The sequence below is a fragment of the Argiope bruennichi genome, chromosome 1 (assembly GCF_947563725.1).
Source record: "Argiope bruennichi chromosome 1, qqArgBrue1.1, whole genome shotgun sequence".
In the NCBI taxonomy this organism is placed as follows: Eukaryota; Metazoa; Arthropoda; class Arachnida; order Araneae; family Araneidae; genus Argiope; species Argiope bruennichi.
In genome coordinates this window covers 114,132,231-114,153,102 of record NC_079151.1, presented here as the reverse complement: position 1 = coordinate 114,153,102, position 20,872 = coordinate 114,132,231, and the positions used below count along the sequence as shown (strand labels likewise).

Here is a 20,872-nt window from a genome sequence, read left to right as displayed (position 1 = left end):
ACAAACAGAATCAATCGGCGGGAGAAATGTGCCCAAAACTTTATCTTATACTGTCCAATGAAGGTGTTATAGTCCTTCTCTTGCATAAAATTGCGGATTTTGAGTACGATTAGGAGGCCTGGAATGGCAATGGCGTACAATAATAACAAAATATATTTTAGAGTAAATATAGCACTTTTACAGAATCTGTCCCATAATCCTTGGCTAGTTATTTCGCGATTGTTTCCTTGCATGCGCGTAATAGTACCCGAAAATCTAATTTGTGTTTTAAATGCGTTTTTCCCAACTGATTAAAACTAAAATTTGACATAGAACTACAATTGTAATCATAAAATCACATATGAAATTTGATATATTTAAATCGCCTTTTTGAGTTATCATATTTATATGCTTATGATACAGCAGGCAGTAAACCCCTGTTGAATTTGGCTCAAAATTTAATAGGTAATCATACTACAGATGTTAAATCTGAGAACCAAATTTTAGCCATCTAATTCTCTTTGTTTCGTAGTTTCATTTTAACTTACATTCCGATAGTCAGACAGGCAGACTTCCTCCGAATGTTTTCGCTCAAAATTTGATAGAAAACTACAAATTTGTTGTAAAGATCCTATTCCAAATTTCATTTGTCTAGCTCAAAGAAGTTTTGAGATATCGTATTCACAGACAGGCGGACATTTTCCAAAAATGTATTTTCCGAATTCAGGAGATCCAAAAAATGATGATTCCTTGCGTGTGACGTGACGATTCAAACGTGACGAGTTGCAAATTTTTCGACGATTACAATATTTTCTCTATTCATATACGAGCAAGTAAAAAGGAAGAGTGCTATCAGTGATTAATTTACTTAAATTTAGATATAGGAATAAGAGAGAAACAGTCAATCTCTACAAGTAATAAAGGTGAACATGTATCTAAGTATGTGCTTGCGTTCTATAGTACAGATTATTAGACTTATAGCTATCAAATTTGGTACATATATATTTGTGTTGGAAGATGGGAATATACACATCGAAGGAACTTTTTTTTTCCAGATTATTGAACACAATTTTAATTAATTTTAAAATTAAGTGAAATTTTTACACCTTCCGACCATACATTCCGATAAAAAACAAAACATTTTTATAGCACCTTAAATTTGAAAGAAATCAATAATTCCGCAAATTTTTTTCAACAAATTAATTATTATAATATTTTGAAGTATATTTTCCAACAAAATCTTCATTACTGTAATGAAACTCTAATCGTTTTCAATGTTGCAAGTAATATTTCATGCAGGACTTTTCTCCCATTGTTGAGTTTATTTTATTATTTGGAATAGGTTCTGCTTACAGAATGCTTTTAAAATATTCTTGAGTTTTTTAAAATTCCGTAGAAGATATAATTAAAATTTAACTTAAAAAGTAAGAAATGACGAAAAATTATCAAAGCTCGTAAATTTCCAAACACATTGGTCTTTTCTGAAATATAATTAAATGTATAAAAATATATTATCGCTCTTTTAGTTTGAAATACTGCTTTTTTATTGTAGCACATTTAATTTTTTATTAAGTGTTGTACAATATGAAAGCATAATTTTTTTTTTTATTGAATAATGCTCTGAGATATTTTTTTGAATCATGAAATATGTTCTGTAGTATACACAAAACTTCCATTCTAAATTATTCTATCTTCTATCTCTACATATTTTATGAATATTCTTCGATTTTGCAAACAAATCATTATATCAGTTATTCAATAATTAAATTAGTACAAATTTTAGGACAAATGATTTTAAATTCAGAAGGTGCATAATACATTAAATTTGAAAGAGCAAGATTTTTAGAACAGTACCAGTTTAAATACTTTGATGAGGAAGTCATTAATACTAAAATAAGTGTAAAATATTTACTTTAATTTTTTCGTAACCAATAATCTCGGAGAGCCAGCTGGTAGTCAAAGCCAGTTCGTAATATCAATAACAAGTATTTGTAATAAGTTTATCCTTGTTTTATTGAGCAAATATTACCTGTATAAGTCTTATTCCTTGATTTACACTTGCCCACCATTTACACCACTTTTCCACTGGTCTCTGAAAAAATGCAGACTTGGGGTAGTAATATATTTTAAATTATTTTCAATATCATTTCTTATAAAAATTGTAATATATTTAATTTCAACTAAAAGTTTAACGCCCTAATCAGTTCAGATAAGTTAACAATCACCCAATCTTTCTCCTAACAAATTCAGGAACTAAAAAATGAGAATTAAACATGGCATTTATTTGACAGCGTGTCTACAAATATAGTTTTTGGAGTTAGAAGATATTAATTTTTATTATAATTTTAATTTGGAATAGAGGATGGTCTTTTATATCATTTATAAACGTATCAGAAACAAATAATTAACTATTGAAATAGTATTTATGATTAAAAAAACAATAGTAGTAATTCACATTAATCGCAACTTGATCTTGCTTGAATTATGCTGAAATAAGTCTTTTTATTTTAATATGAGCTTTTAAGACTTTACCGGAAATCCCCACAAATGACCATGCTGACTCATTTCTTTTTCTTCTGCGAACGTAATCTGAACATTTCCGAGAATTCCCTCTGCCAATTTTTTGCTTTTCCTTCTATATATATATTTATGACGATAAATGAACATCTTTAAAAGCTGTATTAATACCATTATAATGTTTGTTTCTAAATTGGGTATCAACTGCAAGTCTTGCAAAACATTCAAAACGCTTAACAGGACATGCCATTGGACATAGAATTACCAAATTTGAGTAGTAAGTTCTCATTAAAAATGCGATGATTTTCAAAATTTTAATATTTTAATTAAAAATTAATCAATATTTCTCCTCAATAATTTTGGAATATACAATCATCCAAATGCTCTTTTTCATCACTCTAAAATGCAAAAAAAAAAAAAAAAAAAAAAAAAGCTTTTTAATAATACCAATTTTATTTCTGTTTTTTACCTTTAATTTTAATTAATTGTTGAAAATATTTTAAGTATATTTAGTAACGGCACTTTTTATTGCTTTAATTACTGTGTGTATACTGCGGTAGCATTAAATATGGCGCTTTTTTTTTTTTTTTTTTTTTTGCATGATGGTTACCGTTGTTAAAACTTAGATTACATTTTAAAAAAATAATAAAAAGTCAAACGAATCAATCCTAAAACATTATTATGCTTCAGTGTTTTCGGCTAGAGGTTCAAATCTCCTTTCACTTTACTATTTAGAAGCACAATTGCACGACTATTACGTAGAAGCTATTGAAAACCAGCGATAATAGTCTTCCCGAAACTTTCTCGCATACTCTCTAATAAATGTACTTGTCTATCATTAGCCACACGTTAATGGCGAGTAATAGTTACGAAAAAGTCTATTAGCGTGAGATCTTTGGCTATTAACCACTGGAATGTGGTTAGCACATAAGCACCATAACAACAAATGTATATTTTCGAATCTTTTTTTTCAGGCCAATTGAAACAAAAATTTGTAGTCATAAGATTACACACCAAATTAATTTATTATGTCTTTGAGTTACTACGTTATGCTTGTGAAAATGCAGACTGACAGATAATCACTTCCTTGTCGGATTGGTTCAATATCTGATGCAGATCCACAATTTAAATTCTAAACCTGTGCACTAAATTTTGTTTATCTAGATCATTATATTTGTAGTTGTCATGTTAACTTATATTGGAACAGCAGGACAGACAGACTTACTCTGAACGGATTGCGTGGAAAATTTGGCAGAAATCTATAAATACGGTAATCACATACCGAATTTCATTAGTCTAGTTCAAAGTTTTTATTTTTTTTATTTGTTATTTTTATTATTATTTTAGTTATTGTGATTGTAGACAGATACACAAACGGACAGAGAAGCATGATTTCAAAAATGTGTCTTTTGGACACAGGGATCTCTGAAAAGTAGAAATTCTTCAAAATGTAGGGTTCGAATTTTTTTTATTGTTGCACTGCTTTCGTGGTATTTTGTGTACGCGAATGTTAAAAATGATCAACAGCAGAAACTCGCTAAATTTATATCACACTCGGTTGAATTCTGCATTATGATTTTAAGTTGACCAGCATCTGAAGTTGGAAAAAACAAACAAAAAAAAAAAAAAAAAAAAAAAACCACCATTATATTTTGATTAAGAAGAAAAGTCATCACATCCCGCTTATTTTATCTTGACGTCATATATGAAACTGATCAAAATAAAGGTAAAAGTTATATAAAAAAATTGTTATTATATAAACCTAACTGAACGTAATATTATCTTATAAATGGTAAAACTGTTACAAGCCTAAATAGAAGCAGAAAATAGATTTCTTTCTCTTTCTCCCCTGAAGTTTAAAGTATGTATTATGCTTCCATTTTAAGTATGGAGCCTTCTAGACGAACTTACTATGCTTCCATTTTATGTATAAAAATATTTTAATATTTATAATTTGCATTCAAGAACTTCTTTCGTAATAATAATAATAATTGCTTTTCGTTAAGATAGAAATTTTTCTTAAATACCTCAGAATCTATAATTTTGTATTTATGAGATCTCTTAAATAAATTATTTACTTGGTGAATTATTTTTTAGCTTAAACGCACTAGATCTGTTACCCCCCCCCCCAGTGTTTAATCCTATGCTTTAACTTAATTATGTTGAAAACCAAATTCGATGCATTATTTTAAATTGATTCACTTTCAAATCAATGAAATACTGATATCCTTTCATTTCCACATTCGTCTTATCACCCACATTATCAGAGTATAATACTATTCACAAATAATTTTTTGTTTATCCAACCTATTATACAAGTAACAGTATATTTTAATATTAAAAAATTAAAATTCCAACGTTGAAAGAGCAATACAATGGAACGAAATCATTTGAAAAAGAGAGTTAGGAAATGTAAATAAAGTAGTTAAAAAAAATCACCAAATTTGTAAAAGTTTTGTTGCTTTGTTTCAACAAGGATTCTGCTATGACGGTGAAAGAAAATTTACACCAACCTAACTTGCATGTTCTCAATTATGTTAGAACCATTGAACTCGTTAATTTTCGTACTTTTAAAAGGAAAATTTGAATATTATATTCAGTTGTTTTATGACATTAGATTTGTTTGTATTCAGTCCCACATTACTAATACGTGCAAGGGTGTGCGGCATACGAAAGCGTCAAAAAGTCGTTTATTTCTCATGTCATTCTTATGTGGACAAAATTTCATTTCAAGTGTTAAATATAAGTCCTTTTCCCTACTAACATCACTGCCAAAAGGCTCTCATTAGACATTTGCACGACGGCACTGATAAAATTTGAGAGCATCATTTTTTCCTAATAAACTGTTTTTTTTTTTTAAAGAATTATAGAAGATTTATGCTCTACTAATAATCATACTATATAAGACAAGAAATAAATTTAGTAAAGCAATCTTAATTGATAACTACTTATTTAAAATTAACATAATTGAGTTAAATGGGTAAGCAAAAAATGATATTTCAACAAAATATAAAAATGAAGACTTTCCTGTTATTTGATATCGTCTTAGTATATTTTTTTAACGTTGTTATTCATGCATTATATTTAAAAAAATTAAATAGGAAAAAAAAATCAGTCAAGTTTTCTAGTCAAAGCCTAATAACTAATCAGCTTGTCTTTATATTATTTTTTAATTAACTGTTAATTATAGGCGATATCGAGCACGAACGCTTACATGCATACATAAGAATATAGTTCATATCGCCGTACAGCCAGTATGTTTAAAAGCATTAATTAAAACAACGAAGTATTATTTAAGGAAATGAAACTGGTATTACTGAAAAATCTATTATATAAGGTGGCGTACTTAGATGTTCTAGAGGAAAAACATTAAAATTCTGGCTAATCTCAAATAAAATAATGTTAAGGAGTACCTATCTCCCAAGAAATAACTAAAAATTCCAGACCGGCCCGAGGTGAGGCTTCCGAGAAATCAATAAAATCGTTATAGGATGTATTTTCATTGCGAAGGCCTCACCTGAGAGGGGTTTTGCGAATCGAGCAACAGCACAAAACCAAACATTTCTGAAACCCCGGCACTTCTAATTGATTTTCCAAAAGAAAAAAAAAATGCATTTAAAAAAAATCTGTGCATACATACATTTGAATATTATCCCTCGCATTTCGCAAATTTCACCTCTACCAATTCAACACAATATTTGTGTGCTTTTAGTTCCATTGTACTTACAGATAGCTGTCGCCGATGGACTTAATGGACAATATCATTACATCAAAACTTTTCGTGAATATAATACCTCTTTTTTAACAAATGGATTGAAAATGATATTTTCAATTGTTCCAACTGAAATGCGTCTTTGCACGTCTTAATGGAAACAAAGTTTATCGTCAAGTTTTACCTTCTAGTATCATAATGATATTTTTTAACTCTAATTTCAATTCTAATTAACTTCCAAAGTTTTGTATTAATTTAGCCCATATTCACTTCATTCTACCTCTTATTTCCTGATCCCATTTCACTTTTTCTATTTAATTAATTCAACAGAAGCTTTGTAAAATTGCTGAGTCGGTTAAAAGCTTGTAAGTTCCCACATTCCAAGTGAAGGGATAAAACATTGCTGACTTACACAAATTCTTTTAAAAGATCCCTATGATTCCCTTGCCTGTGATTGACACGTGTTGGGAATCCCTATTAAAATCTCATGGTGTAAGACTAGGGATAATTAATTTCGCCCTCTTTTACGCTAATCTGCTCTTGTATCGCGCTGTGAGCGGACGCGTTTTTGTCTATGCTACTTGTGCCTCCAGTGATGGATTTAAGCCGCACTTAATTCATTAATTTTTTTCATGCTCCGAAAACTATATTGGCCTTAACATTTACAATCGCATTTGCAGAAATATTTTTCTTAAGATGAAAAGTAATAATAATAATAAAAAAATTATTTGAGGTCTATACTTAATCAAGAACGATCTATTTCCTTATTTGTTTTATTTATCAAATCCGAGTTAACTAAAAAAACTAAGTAATGAAAACGCTATAAAACAGTGAGAAAATGAAAATTAAAATAATTTATTGTAACTTTATGCTAGAATTTTTCATAACAAATTGTGTAAATACAAATTTGTTAAGCAGTTGTGTTTATTATTTAACGATTATTTATTTATTATTATTTTTATTAACGATTATTAGTGTTATTAAATATTAACTTTATAAATAGAAATCAATTATCATTATCGTGTTTTTCTGAAGTTCATAGTAAACCAATACTTGCAAAAATGTAACAAAAATCAAACTGTAATGGATTATTGCTTTATTCTATGAAATTTGTTTTAAAATCCTTACGTCGATTTTGCACCAAATTCCTTTTTTTTTTTTTTTTTTTTTTTTTCCCATTCGGATTGTACAAGAGCAAATATGATAGCTGGTGCAAGGATTTACCCTATCGAATGTTTTGAATGATTATTAAATTATGTATAATGCAGTTTACAATTAATATCCAGACTATGTACATTTTCATGTTATAAAAAAAGAAATACTATAGGAAGCCACATGCTTTGAACATAGATATTAAAACTTAACTGCGTGTTTTTTTGTTTTTAAATTTCCGCGTTTTGTTAGGTTTATCAGCGTCGTAAGCTTAATCTTATTTTTCTTTCCCAAACCATGGCGCCATCTAATGGCTTTTTATTGCAAATATCTTTGTAGATTGAAAACTTTTTAATGAGGAACATACTGAAAATCACAAATATTTAAAAATGGCAGCAACAAAAATACCTATTATTTAAAAAAATTTATTGAAATATGCCTTTTTAGAGTTATGAAACTGTTGTTGTATGAAAGCATTGTTAGCTGCAAAATAATTGTATTTCAGATTTTCTATTAGCGCAGTCTCATAGGAAAGATCAAATCAATTTTGCTTTGACAAGCAGCGAAAGCTTCCATCTTAGATACATTTCTCTGCTAAAAAATGTGTATGAATGAATATCATATTAAATATCAGCAGTTCAGTTAGTAAAGTAAGATTTCTGGTGTCGAATATTTTATTTAATTTTCTAACAATGCAATTCATCCAGTCATTAAAATAACTCAAATGAACCATAAATTCTTGCAACGTAATATGCCTATTCGGTTAATTTTATTATTAATGACATCATCATTAACTGATGTCTTACTAGATATCTAAATTACAGTACGTGTGGAATATCATTGACCTTGAGCATAAACCTGTTTCTGTAATAAAGCAAAACAAACAGAGTCCATTGAGTGTTGAGAATATAATTTTGATTTTGGTCAATATTTCACTTGGTTTCACTTCAACTTTAACTGCATGTTTCGAAACCGAAACCAAAGAATCTAAATGTCTTTATGCCTTTGTGTTTCGTTAAGAAGTGTTTCTGTTCTGTTTATATAATTTTAACAGAACTATTTTCGAGTATTAGGCAAATGCAATGAATGAAATATTATCGTTCAATTTTTCTTTTACTGAAAAGGTGTTATAATGATTATTTTACTGTGAAGCAAGTGATCTGTATAATTATGTCTACCTTAAGGAAATGCAATGCCTATTTTGAACTTGAATATCTTCGAAGTGATTCAAAATCTAAAGAGAAATTCATTAAATGTTTTAATGACTGTGATGAAGAGAATGCTAAAAAAATTTATCTCCATATTTTATTTGATATTAAAAAGTCTATTGAAGAGGGAAAACTTGATGATCTGAAATGTTTGAATTGGTATATTAATTTTATATCATTAATAAAATCTGAAGAAATCTTGCATACCTATTATAGTGATACTGCAAATCCATTTGCAAAATGTAACATAATAATTTTAATCTGCAAGCATAATGGAACAAATATGTTAGAATATTTATTTAGAGAAGAATGCACACTTATCAATAATTTATCCATTAAAGTGAAAAATGGCCCAATACTTCCAAATCATGAAGATAAGGATTGTCATAATGCATTTTACTATGCAATATGCAATAATAATTATCATCTCTTGGAAACTCTCATTAAGAAATGGCCGAATGATTATTTCAAAAAGAAACCAGATGAATTAGATGAACTTTTATGTTTGACATATAAAGAAATTAAACTTAAGAATGTAGCTTTATCAGATGAAATTCAAGTATGTGTTGAAGCAATTTTAATTAATATTCATTTTTATGATGATGGTCAAATGCAAAATTCGAAGGGTATGATGCTTATAAAAGAAAGAATTCAGTTAGTTCTTGAAAGTATAGATTCAATAAAAAGCTCATACATGAGCACTGAAGAAGATGAAAACTTCTTACTTATTGCAAGATTCATTGCTAAAAATTTATTCATATTAAAGCAACAATTAAAGTGCACTTATAAGAAATTACCATGGGAAGAAATTGAATTCTGTTTAACAATATTTGTAAATTCTAGAATTATGCACCACGAATTGAATTTATTTTATAATTTTGTCTTGACCAAAGATAAAATATTGACATATTTAGAGAATTTTGCCAATTTTCTAAAGAAAGAAATTGTCAATATTGAGAAAATAGAAGCTGAAAAGTTAAGTAAACTTCCATCATTTAAAAGAAAAAGTATTATTAACACTATTATTAAAGATATACCTGCCTTTAAAGAATTATATGAAGATTACCAACTTGTAAGAGATTTACATTCATTAGAAATCATCAGAAATTATGTCAATCTAGCAGTTTCTGTAGATCCTGCAAATGAAGAAGAATGTTTGATTATCAATCGTACAATTCAAATTATTGGTGAACATTTAAAAAATACTTTAATGTCCCCAAAGTTATCAGACTCATCATCTGAGCTCATTCTATCCATTCTACCCAAAAATACTTTGAAGATAGTTTCTGCTTTGCGTGATTCACTCTCTCATACATATTCCATTGCAAACTTGCAGATGGTTCAAGCAAATGCAGACATAGACTTTTTCAAAAATATTCAGAATGATGTAAAAAAGATTAGCAATGTTGTACTAAACATTTTAGCTAAAAATAAAATTGAAATACTTAGACTGCTGTTAGAAAGTATTTTAAAGTGTGAAACATTGGAAGAACTGAAAAATATGATGAAAATGTTGAAATATGCTGAATTAAAATATATATTTACTCATAATTCTAACTTTATTGTGGATGAAATCTGTCAGATTGAAAATTTAATTGAAGAAATTAATACTAAAATTAGAAATAAAACAATGTGGGAAGAAAATTTGCTCTGCAAAATTAAAGAAATAATAAATTTAGAAAAAAGCAAAATGTTTAAAATGGAACAAGATTATGTAATAGGCTATTCTTATCTGCAAATTATTTTAAAGCATTTTCAATTACTTAAATTAGATAAGAATAATTTGCGAGGAATCAAATATAGAGCTAAGAAAACTTTAGAATGTTTTACATCAAATATTGAAAGTGATAGTTTAAAAGAAATTTCTGAAAATGTTTTCATGTTACTTCATATCAATATTAGTAAAATTGGTCAAAACAGTATTGATGATGTAGATAATTTTACAGAAATTGTAATATTAATTAAAAAACTATTTACTCATATTGAGTTTCATGTAGGTAATATGAAGTGGTTAAATGAATTAAGATGTAAGTTAAATTGCTATAAATTTGCTGGCATTGATACAGAAATAATTTCCGAGGAAGAAAAGGGCAATAAAAAAGATGCATTAGTTTCTGAATTGTCTACAAAACTATCCATTTTAAAAAATGTTATTCAGAAAAATAAATTTGACATCCAATTAATTGAAAACTTTTCATTGTATAAAAATAATCACAAATTAAAAGTCATCATTGAGACTCTAGTATCAGATATACTGTGTATTTTTAATGACTGTAATTTCTTAACTAATAATTTAGAGTTTTTAGATTATAGTTTACCTTTACTCGTAGGAAAAGTTCTACGCAACCACTTGGCACATAATAATGCTCTGTTAAATGCTTTCCAGTTAAATTGCTCAGTTGCAGTGCTTATAAATGCTAAACAAATAGCATTAGAAAAAGTCACCAAGAAACATAAACAAATAGGAAAAGTTATAAAAAGTGATCTCCATAAATTAAGAATGATGCATAAAAAAGACTTAGAAATGATTGATGTAAAAAACGCACTATTTGATGCAATGGTTATTGGTAATATTGAAAAATTGCAGTTGTTAATCAAACAAGGAGCAGATGTTAAAGCAAGGAACTTGAATTTATGGACTTCATTACATTTTGCTGCTATGGGAGGTAATATTGAAATCATGAAATTTCTTCTTTGTTACAATCTGAATGTTAATGACAAGGATATCAATGGTCAGACTCCACTCCATGTTGCTTCCTTCTTTGGCCAGACAAATATTATTAAATTTTTAATTGAAAAATCAGAAGTAAATATAAATGATACTGATAATTTGGGAAAAATTCCTCTCCACATTGCAGCACAAAATGGTCATGAGAGTGTTATTAATTTATTAATAAAATACCATTCAAATATTAAAGCAAAAGATAAAGTGGGTTGTTCACCTTTATTTTATGCTGTTGTAAATAATTACAAGAATGTTGTACAAATTCTTTTAAATTATGGATCAGTTGATGAAAATGTACAGTTTGGAGGCTTTACATCACTGCATACTGCTGCAGAATCTGGGCATTTGGAAATAGTTGAATTTTTATTAAATAAAGGAGCAAATGTTAACGAAAAAACTGACAAGCAAGCTACAGCACTACATACATCAGCATTAAATGGTCATCTGGACATTGTAAAACTTCTTATTAGTAAAGGTGCTATGGTAAATATTCATACTATTGATGGTGGTACACCATTACACTATGCAGTTGAAAATGGTCATGAAAAGATTGCCGAGTTTCTTTTAAAGCATGGGGCTAATGTCAATGCAGTTGATGGTTGCTCTTATACACCTTTAAATTTTGCAGCTGAAGATGGGTATTTCAATATAGTTAAAATTTTAGTAGAACACAGAGCTGATATTCAGAATACTACAATGAGTGGTGATACTCCATTGCATCTTGCAGCTAAGAATGGCCATTTAGATATAGTTGAATTTTTGTGCAATAAAAATGTTTTACTTAATTCAAAAAATATAATAGGTTTTACTGCTTTACACTGTTGTTGTTTTTATGGCCATGAACATGTAGTCAATTATCTGGTAGAAAAAGGTGCAAAAGTCAAGGCCACAGATGCAGAACAACGAATGCCATTGCATTTAGCTGCCTTGAATGGTCATATTAAAATTATAGAAATTTTAATTGACAAAGGAATCAATATAAATTCTACTGATATTAATGGATATTCAGCATTACATTTGAGTGTAGCAAATGATAAAGAAAATACTGTAGAATTCTTGCTGACTAAAGGGGCTTTGGTTAATCTTTGGAATAATTTTAATGATTCTCCCTTATTTTCTGCTATTAAAAATCATAATGCGAATATTTTACGGCTACTAATAGCCAAAGGGGCTGATGTGAATTTAACTAACTCACATTGCTTGAAAGCTTTGCATTATGCTGCTTTAAGTGGAAATAAGGAAATTGTTGAAGAACTAATTAAACAAAGTACTGATATAAATGATCCATCTTTAATAGGAACTCCACTACACTTAGCTGTTGTAAATAATACTCTTGAAGTAGTTGAAGTCTTAATTAAAAATGGAGCTCAAATAGATGCTGAATATAAATCTGGATATACTCCATTGTGTTTAGCTGTTAAAAGAAATGATAAAGAAATTGTTAAAATGTTAATTAAGAATGGTGCAAATGTTAATGCCAGAGATGGTTTTCCTTTATTTTCTGCCATTTACCATGGTTTTTATGATATTGTTGATATATTATTACAAAACAAAAAAATCAAGATTAACAAAATAATATTCAATGACCTCACACCACTTCATTTAGCTGCTAAATTAGGTCATAAAATCATTGTTGAAACTTTAATAATTAAAGGTGCTGATGTTAATGCTGTGACAGCTGTTGATAAAGTAACTCCTCTTCATAACGCTGCAAGTGGAGGAAACCATGAAGTGGTTAAAATTTTACTTAATCAGAAAGCAAAAATAAATGCAAGATCAGCAGATGGATCATCTCCTTTGCATTTAGCTGTTTATCCAGGACATACAAGTGTTGTGAAATTGTTAATAGAAAATGGTGCTAATGTTAATATTGCTGATTACAAAAATAGAACAGCTATTGAATTGGCAGTAGCTCATGGGAAATTAGAGATAGTAAAAATGCTGTCAAAGTTGAAAAGAGTGAATATCCATGATAAGGCCAATGATGGCTTCTCTTTGCTACATATTGCCGCACAATTTGGACACTTAAATATAATGAAATATTTGATTGAAATAGGAGCTGATATCAATTCAGAAAATGATGCTGGAACCAAACCAATCCATTTTGCTGCTAGAGAAGGTCATAAGGATATTGTGCAGTTTCTGTTAGATATAGATCCTTCAAGTAAACATCTAACTATAGTTGGCCAAACACCAGTACATTATGCTGTTTTGGGAGGTCATATTGATGTTTTACAATTCTTAATTGATAGGAAATTTGACATTAATGCTTCTAGTAGGAAAGGAGTATTGCCAATTCATTTGGCTGTTTTTACAAATAATGAAAATATATTGAAGCTTCTTTTGCATCTAGGAGCATTCTATAATGCAATCTTGGATGGTTCCACACCATTAAAATCTGCCCAAGAAAATAATTATGTGCAATGTACTAATTTATTATTATCTGTTGAAAAATTTTTTAATGCTGTAAAGAAAAATAATATTTCAGAAGTTGAAAGTTGTATTAAAAATGATGTTGCAGTTAATGTGAAAAATGCTGATAATATATCACCTTTGCATTATGCATGTTGGAAAGGTTATGAAAATATTGTTGATATTCTACTTAAAAATAAAGCTGATCCAAATATTCTGGGGAAAGGAAACTGTAGACCATTACATTATGCTGCTAAGTTTAATCATTTTACTGTCGTTAAGTCTTTACTTCTGTATGGTGCAATGTATAATGGCACGAGCAGTAATCATAAAACTCCTTTAGATTTTACTACTTATGATGATATTAAAAATTTATTACAACTCATAGATGAATCTTTTAAAAAGGTTAAAAATGGTAATACTGAAGTTTTACCTATGTTGAAAAAAAATAAGGATAGAAATATATTAAGATGCATACTGAATGCTCATGACAAAGAAAATAAAACACTCATTATTGCTGGAATCAATTATGATTTTCCAAAATTAAAAGAACTTAAGTCTCTTTCTGTAGATGATGTAGCTATTGAAATCAACAAAGCATATAATCTGTTTAAAGAAGAGCGTTATCAGGATGCTGTATCTTTTATAGAAACTGTAGTAGAAAAAAGAAAAGAATTGTGTGGAGAAGACAGTCTTGAAACTATAGAAATTCAGCAGCTTCAAGCCAAAGCCTTTTATAAATTGCATAAGTATCATGAAGCTTTGAAGTTACTTGAATCAATCTATCAAAAACAAAAACAGTTACTGGGAATAAGCAGCAGTGACACTCTGGAAACTAGAGGATCTATTGCACTTATCTTCCACAGGCTAGGAAAAGATGAAGAAGCAATAACTATCTTTAAAGAAATCCTGCCAAAGCAAAAAGAAATATTAGGTTCAAATCATTTTAAAGTTTTGCAGACACAAAGTGATATGGCTCTAGCTCTAAATGCAGTTGGTAATTATGAGGAAGCTCTTAGTTTGAACAGAGAAGTGTACAAAGCACATAAAAGGATTTTTCATTCAAATCACCCAGTAACTTTAGTTTCTAAAAATAACATTGCTCTTGTTCTGTTGTATCAAGGAAAACTAGAAGAATCTTTGAAAATTTTCAAAGAAGTTTATGATGCAAGAAAGAAAGTACTTGGTCCAAATCATTCAGATACTTTAAGAACTTATTCTAATATTACAGCAGTTCAGTCACTTATGAATAAAAATGATGATCATAGTAAGTCATTTAAGGAAGTTTTAAATCTGCAGAAAACTACATTCGGAATGCAGAATTGCGATTCCATTAATACACATGTAAACATGGCGACTAATCTTCTTCAGCAAGGAAAATTGCATGAAGCAAAAAGAATATATGAAGAATGTATTGAGAGTGCAACAATTGTTTTAGGACAAAACCATAAAACAGTTATTTTCATCAAAACCATGTTAGAAGCTATACAGTTTGGTTTTGCAATGAAAGGACAGCAAGATTTTAGTGGAAATCTGGAAAATTACAATATGGCAGATCTTCTTTCTGAAGATATGTATAAAATGTTTCAAAATATAAATTTTAATGTTGATATTAATGATAAAAAACATGATCATGGATTAACTGAACTGCACTATGCTGTGAATGAAGGATCATTGATTAAAGTGCAAAATTTATTAAAAACAGGATGTAATTTGATGGCAACTTCAAATAAAGGTAATACTGCTTTGCATATTGCAGCATTGAAAGGCAACCCTGATATTATTGAACTTTTATTAAAATACATGATAGAAAATAATAATTTAAAATTCAGTGACTTCATTAATGCAAAAACTTCTGGTCACGGCAATACTGCACTTCATGTTGCTCCAAACATTAAAACAGCTTTATGCTTGATGAAATATGGAGCAATTTTCAATATTAAAAATAAAAAAGGAGAAACACCTTTGGATGTCACTAAAGATGAAGATATTCGCAGAATATTGCGATTGATTGATGAACTTTTTGATGCATTTGAAAGTGATAATGATAGAGCTATTAATAATTTGACAAAGCTTAAAGATTATGAGATTTCAGCAGTTTTAAATACACGAAATTTAAATGGCGACAACTTATTGCGAAATGCCACCTTATACAAGCCTTCTCTTTTAAATGAGCTTAAAAAATGTTTACAGAAAGAAAATGTTTTATAAATGTTAAATAAATATTTTATTTTTATTGTAGCTTAATGAAACATTTAATAATAAATCATAAATATCAATACTTCAGAAAATTTCAGTATCTTCTAATTTTAATTTCATAATTACTATAAAAAAATATTAAACCATTTTTTTCCCAACAAAATATAGTGTAATGTTGATAAAATAAGTATTTTTTTAAATAAATAAGATATAAGTATCTATATTGCACATATTCTGTCCCTCAGTACTTGATATCAAAAAGTACTGCAAAATGTGCAGTTGCCTGGCAGGTCCAGTAGAGATTCCTAAAGAAAAATAGAATTTTGGATCTTTAAGCAATACCTCACATTTCCTCTTCCCCACACTTCAAGTTCATGGCTTCTTAGGTTTTAAAAAAACCCATGGAAACTAAGACTACTGGAACATGCTATTGAAGATTAAATCATCATTGCTTTTGCATTTAAAAATTTTGGAAATATGCTTTCAAATCTAATGAATCTTGGTTAATTATTTTCAAAATATGTGGTAATTAATGTTTTAGTTGTTAAAAAATATTATTTTTTAAAAGCTTTTAATATATCATTAAAAATATTTTTAAGAAAATAAAGAGTTATTATTGTCATTTCTTTTTGAAATTTTGTACATTTATTATACAAATTTACAGTCAATATCAGTGAAGTTATTTTTTTGTATGTTTTATGTATGATAATATCATTATATATGCAAAAAAATTAAATTTATATATGTTATTCATATATGTTATGACTGTTTTGTCTTTCTTTTACATAAAGTATTTTGTGAAATGCTCAGATTACTTTAATTTTTCAGTTCATTTTTTATAAACTACCTTTGCAAAAGTTAAAATTTCAAATCCATTAAAATAAGTTTAAAAAAAGGGCTAAAAAAATTCATTCTAAAAAATACCTTTATTTATTATTATTATTATTATTATTATTTTGCAGTATAATGATTTTCACTTAAACTTTCTATTGTGAATTGAAAATGAGAATATTGCTTTAATTTTATTACTTATATTTGTCTTATATCTTTATGCTTTGTAAATACAGAAGAACATTTAGCATTTTTCTGTAGTAAGAATTTTAGCCAAATCTTGCTTTAGTACTTTTTATTCATTTTAAAAATATCAGCATACAAATAAATCCTATTCTAATAGATAAAATGCTATGTTGTACTTTCAGAAATGTTACATTTTTTAGAATTTTTTAAAGTAATTACTAAATTTTTTAAAAAAAGGTAGCATTTATTTATATAAAAAAATAAATCCAAAATTAATTCATGAAAGTTACTCCCATGTGAATCATATATTTTATGTTATTACTACAGCTCTTTTATGTAAAATCTGTTATTTCCATACAGACCTTTTTGTGTATGTGTGAATATTTTTGCCATCCAATTTTAATCAAATTGAACTCTTCAATTTAAAAAAAAATGTCACCAATTTAGCGATTTTAATTATCAAACTATATTGTATGTGATTCATACATTCAAAATTTTTCATAATAAATAATAATGTATTTGCATATATTTTTGTAATTTTGCAAAAAATTTTCTTGTCCCTTTTTGGTTGCCATTGAAACAGATTTGTACCTATTTAAAAAAAAATGACTGAAAAGTATTAAGACATGACAATTTACATGAGTGAGATGCCTTTTTTTAAATTTGTAAGTGTAGTGATTAGCATTTATATTTTTGCTTCAAACTTTATTTTCAAAATAATGAAATACCTTAATTTTTGTTTTTTCTTCTGAATAATTCTTCTTATAAAATGTTTTTATGTATTATATTTTATTCCTTGAATAATTCTTTTGAGAAAGTTTGATATTTTGAAGAAAAATCAACTACAGCACTTTTAAGAAATGATATTGTGGTTTTTAAAACTGTTATGTTTTACGTTTTTATTGTTAATTTTCTTACTGTAATTTTAAAGTATACTGATTTGAAAAAAAAAAAAAAAAATAATATTTTTTAACTATAAACTCAATGTCTAGAAAATATCCTAAAATATTTTCAAAAAAGATAATATTTTTATATTGATATTTGCTTATGGTTTTAAATATGAATCATATCTTTGTACTTTTTATATCTCTATAGTTTTTTTTTTTTTTTTAGTTTCAAACAGACATTGGAATTTATAATTATGTATTAAATAATTTTAGAATTAGTGTTTGAATCCAGAGGGGAAAATTTAATAATATAGGGATAAGCTTTAAATTCTGCTTAAAACATCACTTGCAGGTATAATTAGGTATGGACTCACATGTAAAACTCACCAGCATAAATCTAAATGTTTTATGTGACTCATACTCTAGTTATAGACTGCAAAAAAATGTAAAAGTATGTTTCCTGTTTGTAATGTGTGAAGAAAAAAAAATTGTGAATCAGCTTTTGTAAATACTATAAATTCTTGTAACTATTTTTGTATTTTTCTTCACATAAAAATGTTGCAATTTTTTTCATATGATTGATAAATTTATAATATAACTAAATGCACCTTAAATGTATTTTAATGTAAAATTTATTTCTTGATAAATAAATTCTATTTTTTGCAAGCTGATGCTTTAAAAAAAATTTTTTTTTCATATTAAATTGCTATTATCTGTTATACTAAAATATAATAGGCAAAATTTGTCAAAAATCTTTCATTGATGCAAAATATTTGTACAGCATGGCAAACTCAAATTGTTATTTGTAATTAGTGGACAGAATTCAAGTTACCAATTAAAAAGTATATGCTATATATTGCTACATACTCTAACTGTCACATCAATTATTATAGAATGGATTTTTGCTTATATTTTGATATTACCAGAAAAGTATCTATACTCATAATAAAGATGAATGTTAGTGTATGTTGACACTTAACAAGCCAGACAATCCGGCCTAGAGCTATCAAATGTGGCACATATATATTTCAGGTGGGGAGAACAATGTGCACCTTGGTGCGATTTGTTTAAATTTTAATTAAAAATTTAGCTAGATTTTGATGTTTTTTCACAATAATGTTCAGAAATATTCCTATACAAAAATGATTTTTACACTATTTTAAAGTATAAAAAATTGTCTTATCAATGATGCCAGTCTAGCTGCTGTAAAATTCTATGGAATAGATTTAATTAACTTTGAAACATACTTTTTTAGTATATTTTACAAAAAATATTTTCACTGCTGTGAGTAATACCTGAATTGTTTTCATTGTTTTATCAAGTATTTGATTACACATTTTTTCTTTCATTTCTGAAAGTTAAAGATGAATTCTGTCTATTATATAGTCTACAGGACATATAAAAAAGTGAAATTACAATACTGCTAAATTTAGAAAATAAATAAATTGAACATTGATGCTTTTAATACTATGATGTCATGGAACTGATCTTCATTAGAAAAGTAAAAGTATGTCATAAACAGATCTAATATAAGATAATTAAAATACCACAGCTTTAATGTCTGACAATTTGTTGAACTGAAAGGCATAAATTGCATCTACGCATTCTAAGTGAAATTATATATAACCAATATATCTGCTGAACCAGCTTGTTACCAAAGGCCACTAGTAAAGTTAATAAAATACATTTTCAGGATGTTGCATAACCATAGCCTACATAATTGGAGATAAGCATATAGTTCCGAGGGGGGAAAATGAAGTAAAGTGTTTTTTTATATATTATTTGAGTCAAGAAATACATTATTAAAAAAATTATGAAATGTAAATTTTTATTAAGTCCTATGAGTCATATTTAGTAAAATAAACTTATTTAATAATTTCAAGTTTTTGCTCATAAAAGTTTTGCTTGAATGACTCTATATTATTTTGCCAAAATAAATAATAATATAGAGAGAGCATTGTATAATGTTTTAATTTTTTTTAGATGTTAAAATTTTTTTAATAGTACATTCATCAATTTAAAATAATAGTTCTTTATGTCACTTAAAGCATTTTTCCAATTAGATGTCTATGATTGCATCCAACAGTTTTGAAATTAGCTTTTAGACTAACCACTATTGCATGATCTGTAATAGTGATCTTTAAAAAGGAGCAAGCAACCCTTGCACAAACCAGCTTGAATCTATTGTTTAATTACAATAAATTGTTACATGATAAAACTAGCAAATTTCATAAACAGTACCATTTATTTTCATTCAAGAACTTACTAAAGCTTTTTGCTCCAATTTTAGAATGTTTTAAAGTATTATGCTGGTTTTTATTGTATACTTTTATTTGGAGAAAAAAAATCTGCTGCATTATTAATATATTATCTTATCTGTTTTGGTGAAATCATAATTTCCAAATGAACATGGAATAATGATTTAAAATAATGAAATACATTTGGCCATTTAGAAATAAATAAATAAATATTTGACTAAGGAAATTAACACAAACTAGATTAAAATAAAAATTTTATAAAAAGCCTGCACGAAACAATCAGCAAATTATAATCAAAAGAAATGTATTCTATGTAATATTAGTTGTATGTTATTTCAGATAGTGACTACAATTCAATTTTAGATTGTGATTATGATGAATTTAAACCAAGAGAAGCCCATTGTTGGTAATAATTTTCTCCTAATGTATGACTAAAAAAATAAAAGGATATTTGTAGTCTCAAAATTTTAGATTATTTAAAAAATATTATTTGAGGGCAGTGAGCTATTTCCACTTGTTCATCTAGATTTAACTCAAATAATTTTCATTCTGAAACGATGAGAAATATGTATTTCTCTAAAAATATAGTTGACTGATTGGTAAATGGGCTCTTTCTATTCCCTTAGAAATAAATACTAAAAGAAATTCTACAACTTTTTGACAGTAAAAATGAATCGAACCAAAAATTCCATTCTCCACAAATACATCTATTAAAAGATTAATGAATTCAAATTCATTCTTGTAGTAGAATTTCACAACAAATTTAATTGAAAGAGAAATCATTTAAAACTCTGTTATACAACAGG

General features: G+C 27.4%; 1 protein-coding gene across 1 annotated transcript; it reads left to right on the top strand.

The window, feature by feature from the left end:
• The first annotated feature begins 8,338 nt into the window (after positions 1-8,338).
• LOC129964563 (uncharacterized) lies at positions 8,339-16,767 on the top strand. Its single transcript, XM_056079111.1, has one exon. It carries the CDS (start codon positions 8,447-8,449, stop codon positions 15,914-15,916), a length of 7,470 nt encoding a protein of 2,489 aa, XP_055935086.1. The 5' UTR covers positions 8,339-8,446; the 3' UTR covers positions 15,917-16,767.
• The last annotated feature ends 4,105 nt before the right edge of the window (positions 16,768-20,872 follow it).